Here is a 14,613-nt window from a genome sequence, read left to right on the forward strand (position 1 = left end):
GGTTGATGAGAGTGTTGAGACCAAAATTATTCAGTGTATGTGCCATAAAATTACAACAATAATCTAAAAAAGAGGTTAATTAGCATTGTATAGCTGCAGTGTTGGATGATAATTGTCTATTTGTCACACCCCTGTAGCATTAAGTGTAATTATTTCATTTAATGTTAAAATAAATGATTAATTAATCCATATTTTTTTCTCTCTATATTTTTTAATTCCATCTATTTATTTTCTTGACAGCTTTTGTAGCATTACTATATTTGAATTTTAAAAATGGTTATTTATAGGCCAGTACCATTTTCAATTGTTGATAACATCATCTGGCATTCCCATATAAAATTCAAATATGTGTAGGCAGACAAACACAAGGGAACTGGTGCTCATACATGTAAGTTAAATGCAGAGGAGAGGAACTGAGATTTTCCATTTGTGTGCAGAAAATGTCCATTAGCTGTTCAAAACTGTGTTCATACATGACCAAACAGCAGCAGAGACAGTGTGAGGATTGGCTGAGTGGTGGAGGAACAACACACGGAGGGAGGAATAATTTTCACCAGATGTATGGTTTATTTGCTATTTTTACCAGGCAAAAACAAAGCAGTTCATGTTGTGTGGCCAGGTTGAGGAACAAACAAAACAAAACAAAAAAAACATAAAACTTGTCAATAGAAGGAAGCTCAGCAACCAACAAAAGAAAAAGACATTGGCTAGACGCATGCACATGCTGCCTCTTGCCATTTAAAAAAAAAATGTGTAGTTGTTTAACAGTTTAATATTACTGTACATATTAATACTACGGCAACCTAGTCAAAGCACAGAGAATAAACCCAGGTAGTGTTTGCCATTTCCATGCAAATACCAAAAATGTGTAGGCTCAGATGAAGACAGGAGCTGGTGCCAGCACGTTCAATGAGGAAGAGAGCTGAAGGTTTTCCTGATTTTGCAGAAAATGTCCAACAGCTGCCCAAAACACTTTTGTATCTGAGTGAACAAGAGACAGAGTGGTGGGTCTTCCAACGTGCAAATGTGTTTGGTATTTACAGCTTATTTACTGTTAAGTGGCATCTAGAATAATTATTCCTCTCATAGAACATGAGTAGACTGTAGACTATTTCACTTTTTGGAGAATACCTGTGTAAGTGTAAGCTGACTGGAGCTATGACTACTCAGCACTTGTTTAGCCTTTACACTCTGTGTATTCTGCAGTACAAACTCTAGCTGACAACATGGATAACTTTCCTCCTGGAAAACAACAAAGTATCATTTTTATGCTGTCTATAAAAATATTGTTCCCACCTGTTCTGAGAGGTGGCATATTTGAAATGGAAATGATCAAATTCTTTTACTTACATTTCTGAAACTACTATTTTTAGTAGCTAAGTTTGTTAAACTAGTTTATTCTACAAGTGCAGTGTTTTCAGCCTGGGAGAAACGGAATGTATGTGAGTACTGAGAAATGACAATAAGTAATCTTGAATTTTGAAAATGTGATAGGGTACTATATCACAGTGATAACATTTAAAGATAAACAAGATAAAATAAAAATATAAGAACATAATAACAAATACAGGTATATAATATCAGTACTGATAAGTCTGATCGTCGTCAGGTTTGATATGAGTTAAATCATCTCAATTTGCCCTGAAAAATTAGCCAAATACATATTTTCCAGTGTTCAGAAGACACCCTGATCATATTCTGACTTATTGAATGATGAATTCACTGTCAGGATTATCAAAAAATACAGATGCAAATAATCAATAAATAATATAAAGGTGTTTGTTAAACAGGTAACAGGCTGCAGACAGGAAACAGCTCTAGCGGTGATAACTGTGAACCTTTATTAGTGTTAGCACAGTGCACATGTGTACAGACACAAACTCCATCAGAAGTTTCTACAGCTGTTAAAGCCGACTGACAGCTGATCCAGCTGTGATCAGCTGTCGCCGTCATCAGAAACGGACGTCGCTTCACGTGACGCTTCAGAGGAGAGGACGTCTCATGTCTCTTAAAACAAATGTCCTCGTTTCCTCTCTCCTCGCTTGGTTTCCTTGCGTCTCTCCTTGCATCCACGGTGGGAGGAACTAAGTGAGGGAAACGTGGATGCAATTTAAGAGACTTGGGATGCACCCCCTGTGTGTGTGCGGGGTGGGGTGGGGTGGGGTGGGGTGGTGGTGGTGGTGGTGGGGGGCTGGGAAAGGGGCGTGGAATAAGCCCACATCACAGGCTAATGCAGCTTCCCACCATGCCATTAATCTCCGTCTGTGAACCGTCTGACCGTCAGCCAGGTTGCCTTCATCACCCGAAGGACTCCGCGTCGGACCGGCTGGATCTCATCTCTGGTTGTCTGCAGTAACGGGATGAAACCGACACAGTGATAAAAGGAGCATCTCCTCCACGTCCTCCTTTTTTTTTTTACCTCCAGAAGCGGAGCTCGGCTTTCACTCTCCTCCGGCGGAGATATGAGGAATCCACTGGCAGATTTAGCCCTGACACTCTGGCTATTTCTAGAGGTGAGGAAGCCTGCTGTTGCTATCATTAGCGAGCATGTTATCAGAGATTTGACAGACAAGCGCGTCTGGTTGAAGGACAGTGTTGCCCTTTAGTGGGTTTAATATGTAGCGACAGTCAGTGGTTTTGTTTTGGGGCTTATCGCTCTGCCAGCAGGCAGCAGTCTGTCATGTTGCTCTCTGTGTGCCGCTCGGTATTGTTTTGAGAGCGTTGCTCGCCAAATTCAATTCATACCTAACATTATTCAATATTTCCGCGCTTGACGCCAAAATTACACACACCACAGAGGACAAATTGAGGTCTTTGTAGGATATAAGGCATCTTCTGATAACTTCGGCATGCACAAAGAAGCACTTGATATCAATAAAATCTTAACTTTTCGATAGGTTGGCGCTGCTTCAGTATCTAGCACCATCTCGATGGTGATGCAAAGAGTCCTGAGGACAACAACAGAAATATCTAAAGAGCTACTGCTGATTGGATAATAATGTGCCTCTGAAAAGACGGACGGAGACTACTTCAGTCCCTTTTGAAGACAAAACCAGATTGAACTGTTCCCCTGTTCCAAGTAGGCTACCTGTGATTCTATCATCCTTTGTCTTTGTGTCCAGACCCCCATAACTCCTCAGTGGGTTACTGGGCCTGTAGGACAAACACTCACTGTATAGGTAAACAGTAGGTAGGAGGCTGAATCCAGATGTAGGCAATGATGTTCATTGTTTCTTTGTCTGATTATGTTTTCCCCCCCAAAACCTAACATAGATTAGTTATGCCTTGATACATTTATTCTTTTTGTGAAGCTACTTTAGTGTCACCAAAGTGTTGCTCTTTTCTTACCTTATAACTCAGGCACTCTTGATGTCTTAAAATGAGTATAATTGGCAGTCATGGGAATGTTCTATATGTCGTTTGGGATTTAAGGATCATTTAAGGAGGATGAGGGGCCATCAATGAGCTCTAATTTTATTTTACAGGGCTCTGAATGTGGTCACGATCTCCACTCTCCCTGCCTGTCCAGGACCGCTGACACTCATGTCTATTCATGTATTATTAACCGGCATCATTATTATTTTATTTCATTCAGCTGACTTAGTGAGCACATCCATTTTGAATGTGAGCAGGCAGCCTGGAGGGAATCGAGCCCTTAGACCTTTTATTGGTACTGCTGTGTTCTCTTTGATAAATGTTTTTGAGGACTTGTACATTTGGAGTGAGACTGCTGATGTTGTAGTTTCATTTTCAACAGATTCGACCCTCAAAATTGTCAATAACTTTGTGTCAGTCATGGTGGAAAAGATTGTGTAACAGCAGTCAGACACTGGGACACAACTCTTCAGTGAAAACAGGATATTGTGTGGAATTAGAATCAGTAACACTTCAAAGCTTAGTTTGTTTGATGCCATGGTATTCAAATGGCAAAATCAGTATTTGAATATTCACACATATGTACACAGTATATTTTAAATTTTTAAACCCCTCCTCTCGTCTTGTCTACCCGCAAAACCTTGCATGCCCAATGCAACGTCACAGGACATGTGACTACAGCTTTGATAAGATGTCCAAAAAGTTGTCAAGCATCTGGAATAACTTTATACACCATCTGTGAGGAAGACTCCCAAAAAACTGAGCGCCAGATTTGCCAAAAGAAACTGGTACATCCCAACTTTTTATAGTCTAAGGCTGTAATTTATTTCATTTCATTTTGGTGAGCAGCGTGGCTCCATCTCCACACACCCTCCTCCTTCACCCGCCCCCCCCCCCCCCCCACACACACACACACACACACACACACACACACCCTGCTCCCCGTCGTAGTGACGCTTTGAATAAATTTGAATAATTGCTGCCAAAGCTTCGAAGCCCAAAAAAGGGTGTTCGGGACAGCCCTATTCTTTTTTTGGTTTCTTCTTTTGGACATCAAGACAGATAATACTGATTTAAACAGGTTTTTTTTGATATGTCTATTGTATACACCTGGCAGGTTTAGATACATATCACTATAATTAAGTGTCCAGCCTGGGAGCTGCACCAAATTAGAATTTTCAGATAATAATAGTAAGTTAGTGATTCTTTTTCACAGTGAATGACAGAGCTTTCTACGGGACTGAGAGTGTGTGTGTGCCTAAAAACTTAGTCACGTATTCGGTGACAAGGGGACTGAGAGAGCCAAAACTTTTCCCTCATCCCCTGATTTTGGTGTGCTGTGAGGGCATTTATGCATGGACAGTGGTTAACAAGTGTTGGATAACTGATGGAGCCCTCCCTCTGCCCAAACCTTACATAAACCTCAACATTACACAAATCTTAACACCTGTAGCATTAGTGACGTGAGCCAAATGATGACGACAGCTTTGCTATCCAGTTGAAGGGCAGCTGGTGTACATCACATGATCATGTGATGGAAGCTAACCGGAGGGACAGCCAAACATTTTCAAGCCACGGCGGGCTGTCGATCCATGGTTTGATCTTGTGTTTGATGGCAGTGTAAGAGGTAAATCTCAATGCAGAGTAGCCATTATAACTTGAGATTTTGTCAGAGAGACTAGATATACTTCAGGTTGTATTCAGTGTGAAACCATTTGGTACCAGTTTGCCACATTTATAATGGTTGAACAGTGTATTCTCCGGAGGGGGGACAGCATTTTGCCAAATCAGACTGTGAGTGATGTGTGCTCTCATTTGAAAAATGCACTCATAGTGACAAGCCAATGTAACAGTGCTCATGGCTAATTATGCACTAGACTAATTGTGCACACTGACTGGTAGGAGTGGTGGATGGGACTGGTCGGACAGTGTGAGCCTCCTACGTGTTAAGCTCCAACTTCAGTTGATGAGCTTCACTGGGAATCAGTTTGTGACATTACATTAAAACCATCCATATGCAATTTCCCCCACACATAAATGATTATTTATAAAAAGAGAATGTGTGCATACACAATCCCTCTGAGGGTGATCTGATCAGGTAGAGATAGAAAAATAAGATGCGCTTCAATAATAAAACTTGATGGTTAGTTAGTTTAAATTGTTTGCCAATTTCACTGATTAATGGTGGTGTACAGGTACACATGATGAATTAATGATACAGGTGTTCTATACAGCCAAAGCTGTGCGTAATGACAGCGGCTCACTTTGAGATAACCTCATACTAATACAACACAATCTGTGAATACAATTTGTATTTGTGTATTCATAGGAGACAATACACATTAATCGAATTTGACATTTTAACAGTATCAGTGTAAATATGCCTAGGTTAGTGCAACAGCTAATTTATACCTGTGGTCCAGACATGGAATAAATAAAACAGATAAAATATAGGAATGTAGGAAGTGCATCATCTAGCTCTCCAGAACAAACAATTACATAATCAATTTAAAGGCATTTTACTCAAAGTTTGTCCATTGACACAGTGTTATTAAGGTATTAGACTAACATCCACACTGTACCATGGCTCACAAGACCACTAAAGGATGTCAAACTGCCACATCCGCACCGAGGCCTAGTTCATCCGCTGCATCCTCGACCTTGAGTGAGAAAGGAGACCGTGGTGCTGTAGCCCCCAGCGTGGCTCCCAATGTGGAAGACTTTAAATGTGAGCTGCTTTCCTCCTTGCTTGCAGACTTTTAAAAAAATGTATTATCGTATTTAAAAATGGAGGTCAGAGCGCACTTAATGAGCAAAATGGCAATAATTAGAGCAGATGTTCACATGGTTAGAAAGGGGTTTGAAAATAGCCAAGAACACATAATTAACCACATTGCGCAATTTCATGGGAGACGCAGAATGGAGCCTCATTGCCTGCTCTGACAACGATGAGGGTCTGAAACAGGAAGTAAAATGGCTGGAAGTTCTGACTGACTCATTACAAAATACATGTGAAGATCTAGAGAAGAGATCCAGGAGGAATAACATTAGGATTGTGGGGGTGCCAGAGGGTCCCAATAGTTGCTCCTCAACTTTGGTTGCAGACCTTGCAGGAACCCTTCAACTTAGATGATGCCCCGTCGATATACAGGTCCCACAGATCACTACAGCTGGTGCCAAAGCACTCCAGCACCATTGTAGCACGCTTTCGTTATCACAGTGACTGTGCCAATGTACTGCATCTTGCCAGGGAAAAACAGGAACGTGACCGTCTCAGTCTACCCTGACTACACTGCACGGGTGGCCAAGGCCTGGGCAGCCTTCAGTGCCGTCAGACAGCAGCTCAGAGGATTAGAAGGAGTCCAGCTCGGTATCTCCCATCCAGCCCGACTTCGCATCACCTATAACAGCATGGAGAAGATCTTCCTGAACCCAGAAGAGACGCAGACCTATGTCACGCAGACCATCACTCCTCATGCAGATCAAATGGACAGACACCATCCTAGTCTCTAGATGAGGCCTACACAAAAAATAAGAAGCATATAAAGTGATAATGACACCTTGAGACAATATTTTCCTCCACCTTTTGATACTTGAAAATATAACTGTGTTCTCTGATGCCAAATGTGGGCATAACGGTTATGTAAGTATCCACTCTGGACTGTTCCATTTCAATATTTTATAGGTTTGGTTTCTTTTTAAGGGCTATATTTTGATACTCATGTTTCTACCTCAGGTTTGGGCTATTTTTGCATGATGTTGCTATTACTTTTATTGCCATTGTGACTGCTTTTGATGATACTATTTCCATCTGCTGCTATAAGGTTTATACTATTCTGACTATTATTGCTTTTTGTGCCTTAAAAGTCTGTCAAGACATGTTCTACAGGCCTTAGTTAGTTTAGTATTTTCATGGACAACAAGCACTTTTATTGTACTTTTACTTCCTTAGTGTAGAGGAGATTAGTGTGATCTTCTATTTGGGGGGAGATCTACATAGGGATTTAGAACTCAATTTTTTCATTTTATTTTCTTTTACTGTTTGGTTTTGTTTTTTTCTTTTGTTTTTAATACAATCTTTCATTTTGAATTGAATAAACATGGGGACTTTAAATTATCCAGACCCCAACCACTTGATCCCAATGCACAGCTTTTAATATATTATGACATCACCTAGTTCCAGTACTTCAGGCTTCTATTCCACTCACCAGCTGGAATATTAAAGGAATCCACCATCCAATTAAACACAAGTGAGTGTGTGAGTTTGCACACCTGAAATTTCTAGGCTCCAAAATTATTTTTCTACAAGGGAATCAACTCTGCACTAACGAACACACCAAACTTGAGAGGCCTGCATTGGACAGATATTTTGTTCCAAATACAAGGACAAGTCCAGAGGCACAGCCATACTGATCAAAAAGGAAATTCCTTTTGTTCTAACTTCAGTAAAACCTTTTGGTTCACAAATTGTTTTAGCTAACGTCTGTGGTCCGAAATGGGACAACCCACGGTTTTTCTCCCGCTTTATAGCTAAACTACCAGATCTCTACACAAATCCTTCTAGTTTTGGGAGGTGAGTTGAGCTGCGGACTGCACCCAAGTCCAGATCCAGACCCGATAGTGCAATTTCCAAATCTGGTAAGGTTCTTCTGTCATTTATTGATTTATACAAACTTACAGACTCATGGAGAAATGTAAACCTTACAGCTAAACAATTCTTGCTCTTCTCGCCAGTTTACCATTTGTATTCACAAATTGATTTTTTCCTGCATGATAATGGATCTCTCCCATTAGTCACAAACTGCCAGTATCACAGCAGTGTTATCTCTTACCATAGGCTGGTTCATTTAGATATGCGTTTCCTCAGTAGTTTAGCACCGCAGTGCACTTGGCGACTAGACCCTTTGTTACTGTTCAGTTAATAAATTTATCAAGTTTATCAATGATCAAATTGACACTTACCTAGACATTAACCCAGGGTATGTCATACACTATAATCTGGGAGTCCCTCAAAGCTTACCTTAGAGGAGACGCACAAAACATCTTTCAGAACTGTCTGCTCAGATAACAGATACAGACAAGAGTTTTTCCACAGACCCTAAACCTGAACTATATTAGGAACGGTTACTGCTGAAGACTGAGGTCCAGATGGGTTTCCCATAGGATTCTATGAATCTTTTTCTTCAAAATGAACAAAAACTACCTGAAACGATGACACAGGCAATCATTTAGTTTCTATCAAAAAAAAGGCAGCCTATAAGCATTCTGTGTTCTGACTATAACATTTTCACCAAGATCCTCTGTCAATGCATTGAAACTGTGATTCCTAACATCATTGCACCTGACCAAATTGGTTTTTTACAGGGCAGGCAATCTTTTTACAACATGCGTAGACTGTTTAACCCTTTGAAAACAGACGGTCGCTGTTTACATAGTCCAATTCTAATAGATCTAAAATAAAAACCATAACAGCTAGAGCTTTCATTCTTTTAGCAGCTGAAAGCTATGGCTCTCATCTTTCACGTAATCACGTTGTACGCTTGTGTCGGAAGATGATGGTGGCATTACATTACATTATGTGTGGGTAATAAAACCGGGTAAAACGTAGTGACGACGCGGAGTGGAGCAAAGCGGAGAAACAGGTCGAAGTCAGAGAGATTGAGAGAAAATTGAGAGATTCAGATTCAGATATTGAGAGAGTGTATTTTTGTAGCATATACGTGTCTTTTTTTTGTCGTAATGGCGAAGAAAAGAAGACTTTGGAGGTTTTGTTCGCGGGTGGTGACCAAACAGAAGAGGCGCTTTCCTCTGATCCGGACTCCTTCAGTGAGGATGAAGACCATCAATCTATGTATCAGGATATGTAAGTACATTTTTTTAGGGATTGTTATTTATTTATTTGTTTATTTTTTACATTTTAGAGAGTTGGGTTTTTTTGCGGACGTGTGTTTTTCGTGGGTGTGTGTTTTTTTCCCACATCGGCCACACACACACGAGAAACAAGTGTATGGCGTGTTTGTGTGTGTGTGTGTGTGTGTGTGTGTGTGGTGGGTTGTGTGTGTGTGTGTGTGATTTTCGCTTGTGTGTGTGTGTGTGTGTGTATGGCCGGTGTGTGTGATTTTCGCGGGTGTTGGAAGTTTCAGACTTTCTGCACAAGGCAGAATGTTTCTGCTTGTGAAAGGATTATATTTTCAATTTCATCATTATTTTTAGTGATATATTTTTTATGTTTTTTCTAATGTCATTTTCATTTATCTTTGTTTTAGCCCTACTGGAGGTGAAGGAGCAACAGAGGACCACCCAGAGGCAAAGCATCCCAACACACATTTTGTATTTTGTTTAATTTATGACACAATTTCAATACTTATAGCAATCATTATGGTTTATTGGCTTACATAACCTCTTAGCTTAGTTTGTACAGATTTTAGGGATATGAAGCATTTTAAGATATTCTGGGAAATGACATCACAATAAACAAAAATACCAATGTAGGCACTGGGGAAATATGTCTATTGCAGATGAAACTAACAAAACGCCGTTGCACTCTGCTCATAAAAATGAGCATATCTCAAAAACTAAAAAATGCACATAGTTCAAATAATTTATGGAATGTTAAGAAATATTTTGCTCATGTTTCTCCATTCAGAAATGTTTTGGATCAATGTGTTTGTGTGTTTATTCAGTAAAATTTGATGAAAAAACATGTCCGATTTTAGTATTTTTTAAATATATGACACAATTTCAATACCTTTATCAATTATTATGGTTTATTGACTTACATAACCTTTTAGCTTAGGTTGTACAGATTCTAGGGATATGACGCATTTGAAGATGCTCCAAAAAATGACATCACAATAAGCAAAAATACCAATGTAGACACTGGTGGACCATTTCTATTGCAGAGTTCAAAGGATTAATGTGCTCTTCTCTTCTCATTCGGCCCAGCAAGCTGAAGTTGTGCTCTCCCTAGATACTGAGAAAGCATTTGATCGGATTGAATGGAAGTACCTTCTTGCTGCTCTGGAAAGATTTGGATTTGGCCCATCATTCATTACGTGGATCATACTACTTTATGAAAGCATCAGTGCACACAAATTACATATGTTCAGATGACTTTCTCCTCCATTGCAGCGTTAGACAAGGCTGCTGCCTATCTCCATATTTATTTACTAATGCTATTGAACCCTTGGCTATAGCCCTTAGAGCAGAAGAAAAGATAGCTGGCTTCTTGAGAGGAGGCTCTCCTCAAAAAGTTTCTCTTTATGCATGCAACCTCTTTCTCTACATATCTAACCCAGTAGAATCCTTACCTCGCCTTATAGATATGTTTCACCATTTCAGAAGACTCTCGCTATAAATTAAACTCTTCCAAAAGTCTACTTTTTCCTATTAATCAAATAGCATTAGATCTTAACTAAAATAACTTTCCGTTTAAGCTAGAACATCTTTTATTTGCCTATCTGGGAATTACTGTCACGCAATTTTATGAAGATTTATATGGCCATAACTTTAAAAACTTATTAGACTGTACAAAACTGGATGTTGTAAAATGGGCAATACTACTGATTTCCTTGGTAGGCAGGGTTAATGCAATTCAACTTACAGTAACGCCTCATTTCTTTTATCTGTTTCAAATGATTCCTTTCTTTTCACCTAAATCTATGTTTCGAGACCTGGACAGTCACATCTCTGCATTTGTTTGGAATAGTTCCAAGCCATGATCAAAAAGAACCCTTTTGGAGATGTCTAGGTCAACAGTAGGACTGGGACTGCCTAATTTTATGTTTTATTACTGCCAATATAGCTAAATTAAATTAATGAATCGCAAATGAAACAAAAATAAAAGTGGCCCCACCTGGGCCCCTATGGAAACCCTGTCTAATCCCAATGTCTCCTATACCTTTACTGAGTTCTCCACTACCTGGGGGAACTATCAAATATGTCAATAATCCTGTGATAAAAGCTCTAAAAAGCTCAGAATTTGGCGTCAATTCAGAATACGTAAATTTCAGTACATGCATACATACATCTTTTAGTACATGTGACCATATCTGCTTGACACATAACCATCTTTTTCCTCCCTCCCAGACTGGTGCAACGTTTCAAATGTTGCATAACAACGGTTTGATCTTCTTTAGTGACCAATTCATAGATGGCACTTTTGCCTCATTTGAAATTCTCCGACAGGACCATAATATACCAAAGACACCTCCACACCTTAGATACCTCCAGGCCTGCAGCTTCGCCATAGAACACTACTTGTTTCCTGTCCTACCAGTAAAGAGCATGTTTGACATCATATTGGACTGGGACCAAGATACCAAGGGAAATGTTTCTAAAATATATAAGATTATCCAAGCTAATGGTTCACCTTCCTTGGACAAAGCAAAATCAGCCTGGGAGCACGATTTAAACATCGAGCTCACTGAAGAGATGCGGAAACATTCCTTACAGTGCATTCACACCACCTCCCTTTGTCGTAGGCATTGCCTTATTCAATTCAAAGTGTACATTTCACAAGAGAGAAAACTGTCCAATTTCTATCCTAGCGTTGATCCTGCTTGTATTAGGTGCCACCTGAACCCAGCCACAGTTGGGTACATGTTTTGGGAATGCCCAAAACAATTGAATCCAACCCAATTACTGCTATCTTTGCAGTTTCCAGTGAGGGTGTTGACATCATTACACCCCAAGCTAACTTTATAGCATTTGCGTCACTTCACGCCCAAAGACTTCTTTCCCGCAACTGGAAGTCTGATAAGCCCCCATCATACACAAATTGGATCAAAGAAGAGCTATCCTCATTTCCATTAGAAAAACTCAGATAACATGTCATGGACTCATGGTTTTTGGACTCTTTGTGTTTTTGTTCTCGTGGTTACGCTTCTGTTGTCCAGTCCAGTCGAGTTTGAAGGACTGTCTTGCATTACTAGTTAGCTTATGGTTTTGTGTACTTGGGTTTATATTCTTGTATATTCTTTGACAGGTGAATGTATGCTGGTTTGTGATTAAGAGGTATTGTTTTCTGGGTTTTGGTTTGCTGTTTGCTCTGTGTTTCCCTCCTGTGTTCCTGTACTCCTCCCCAGCCCATTTTTTCCCTCCACACCTGCCCTGCATCAAGCTCGTTAGCCCTGCCCTGCTCTCAGTGTTATTCCCCAGCCTGCTGTTACCTTCACACTTGCCCTGTATCAGTCTCGACAGCTCAGCCCTGCTCCCTGTGTTTCCCTCAGCCTATCAGCTCCCAGCCTACCCTTGTGTCTTGCCACCTGCTCCTTGTTGTTTGATTAGTTCAGTTGTGTTTTTGTCCTGGTTTTCAGTTCAGTTTTGTTGGATCCTTTGTTCTGTTTCGTTTCGTTTCTTTCATTTCGTTTCTTCAGTTTAGTCTTGTATTCGGTTTTGCTCTGCTCAGCCAACTTTTGTTCTTGCCCATACTATCTCAAAATAAAGAAGTTCTTCAGCCTTGATCAGCCTGAAGTCTCTGCATTTGGGTCCACCTGCTCTGCTACTCATAACAGTCCCATCAGAAATTTAGGGACATTTGGTTTTATAGAATTCACTCTTATGCTATCTGTTTCATAAATATTATAGTAGATCTCTTCCATCTCAATTGACTACCCTTTTTATTCCAAGTTTTAGGACTAAGAATGGGTGACACTTGAATGCTCGGGATAATTTGGCTGGAAAAGTGCCTCATTCATGAGTCATTGTTGATGGGCCTGTCTTTGTTTATTAAATGAGGGTATACATATTTATGTCTGTCTTTATTTAAATATGTGTATTGAGATATGTAGGTATGTATATGTCTTTATATGTGTGTGAGTATGTGTATATACTGTATATTTCTGCATGTGTATATGTGTGCATGTTTATGTGTGCATATATGTATATATACCTTTGCACTAAGTGTCTGACTTTTGAGTTTTTCCGATTGTAACAAACAAAGCCCCTTTGTTTTCACACGTTTAATTAATACATTTATTTGTTTTATTTATTTATATATTTTTATTTTACTGTTATTTTTTTCCCTCTTTCTCCAATTTGTTTATTTTTTGGGTGTCCGGGGAGCGTGGGGGATATGTGCTTTGATATTTGTGTGTATGTTTTCTGAAAAACCTATAAATAAAGTTAAAAAAGCACTATATGCATAGCAAAGTTACAAACAAATTGAGGGAAAAAAACTGGAGAAAATGTATCACAACTTTGTTATGTTTGTTTAAGATTGTTAGGACAATCAGATAGGTATAAAACAAACAATCTATATCTATAAAAATGTTGTGAGTATATATGAGTATATTTTAACAATATAAGTTTGATTTTTAAAATGCTGTATGCAGCACAGTTCTTCATTTCCTTCAGTTAAGTATTCCAAAGATTTTCTTCTCTCAGAAAAAATTGATTGTCCAAGTTTGCTGCATCTATATGTGACAGTACTGTTGTCATGGAAACTATGTTTGTTTTCCTTGAGGGACTGTCCATACTGTAACTTTATTGAAGTGGCTTAAAGGAGGAGGTGCCATTCCATGCAGAATTTTAAAATATGAAACACAAATCAAATTATACTTCGATCTTTGCTGTTGTCTGATGACTGGTGGAGCAGGCACAAACAATATTCAAACAGCTGTTCAAAGGTGTGTCTACATCCTTTTGTAGCTACCTGTGATAGTGGAAATCACACACAGTTTCACAAACATTCGGATTTGTAAAACACAATGTGTATAGTATGTATGGTTTTAAATCTGATGAAACAGATAATTATGTACATATATTTCTGTGTTGTGTATATAGAGTTTTGTTTGTGAACTTACAGAGTTTTATGCCTCTAGCTGGCCCCTGGTGTCACAGAGGCAGCACATGAACAGTAGGATATCAGGGAAGACGACCACATTGCCTTGGGGATTTGGCATTCCAAATTGGGAGGATAATGCGGGAAAGATAGGGAGAAGATGCTTGAGGCACACTGTGGCTTTAATAGTTGAGCAGCTTTGTAATTCAACCTGATACATGGAAGTAAAAGGAGGGGACATCCTCAGGGTGTAACTGCATTACCTTCCAGAAGCTTTCCACTGGATGTTTATGTAAGTAATGCATCTTGTTTTTTGGGACCTATGTTAATGTTTGAGTGGCATCCTCCTGGCTATTCTCTTCTATACACTGTTTTATTGAGGTGAGGATTACAGCATGAATCAGTGCTGTAAAAAAATTTAACTGCAGTAATGTGGATTAGGGTTGTTTCTTGTT

At 39.5% G+C, this 14,613-nt stretch overlaps 1 protein-coding gene across 1 annotated transcript in view; it reads left to right on the plus strand.

Moving 5' to 3' along the window:
- The first annotated feature begins 1,829 nt into the window (after positions 1-1,829).
- Positions 1,830-14,613, plus strand: part of vopp1b (VOPP1 WW domain binding protein b) — a 51,980-nt gene continuing 39,196 nt past the window's right edge. Inside the window, exon 1 of the mRNA XM_067577865.1 lies at positions 1,830-2,513. Within this exon, the coding sequence (XP_067433966.1) occupies positions 2,463-2,513 (51 nt within the window). The 5' untranslated portion in view covers positions 1,830-2,462. The remainder of the gene's footprint in view (positions 2,514-14,613) is intronic.

This window comes from Thunnus thynnus, chromosome 21 (genome assembly GCF_963924715.1).
Source record: "Thunnus thynnus chromosome 21, fThuThy2.1, whole genome shotgun sequence".
Classification (NCBI taxonomy): Eukaryota; Metazoa; Chordata; class Actinopteri; order Scombriformes; family Scombridae; genus Thunnus; species Thunnus thynnus.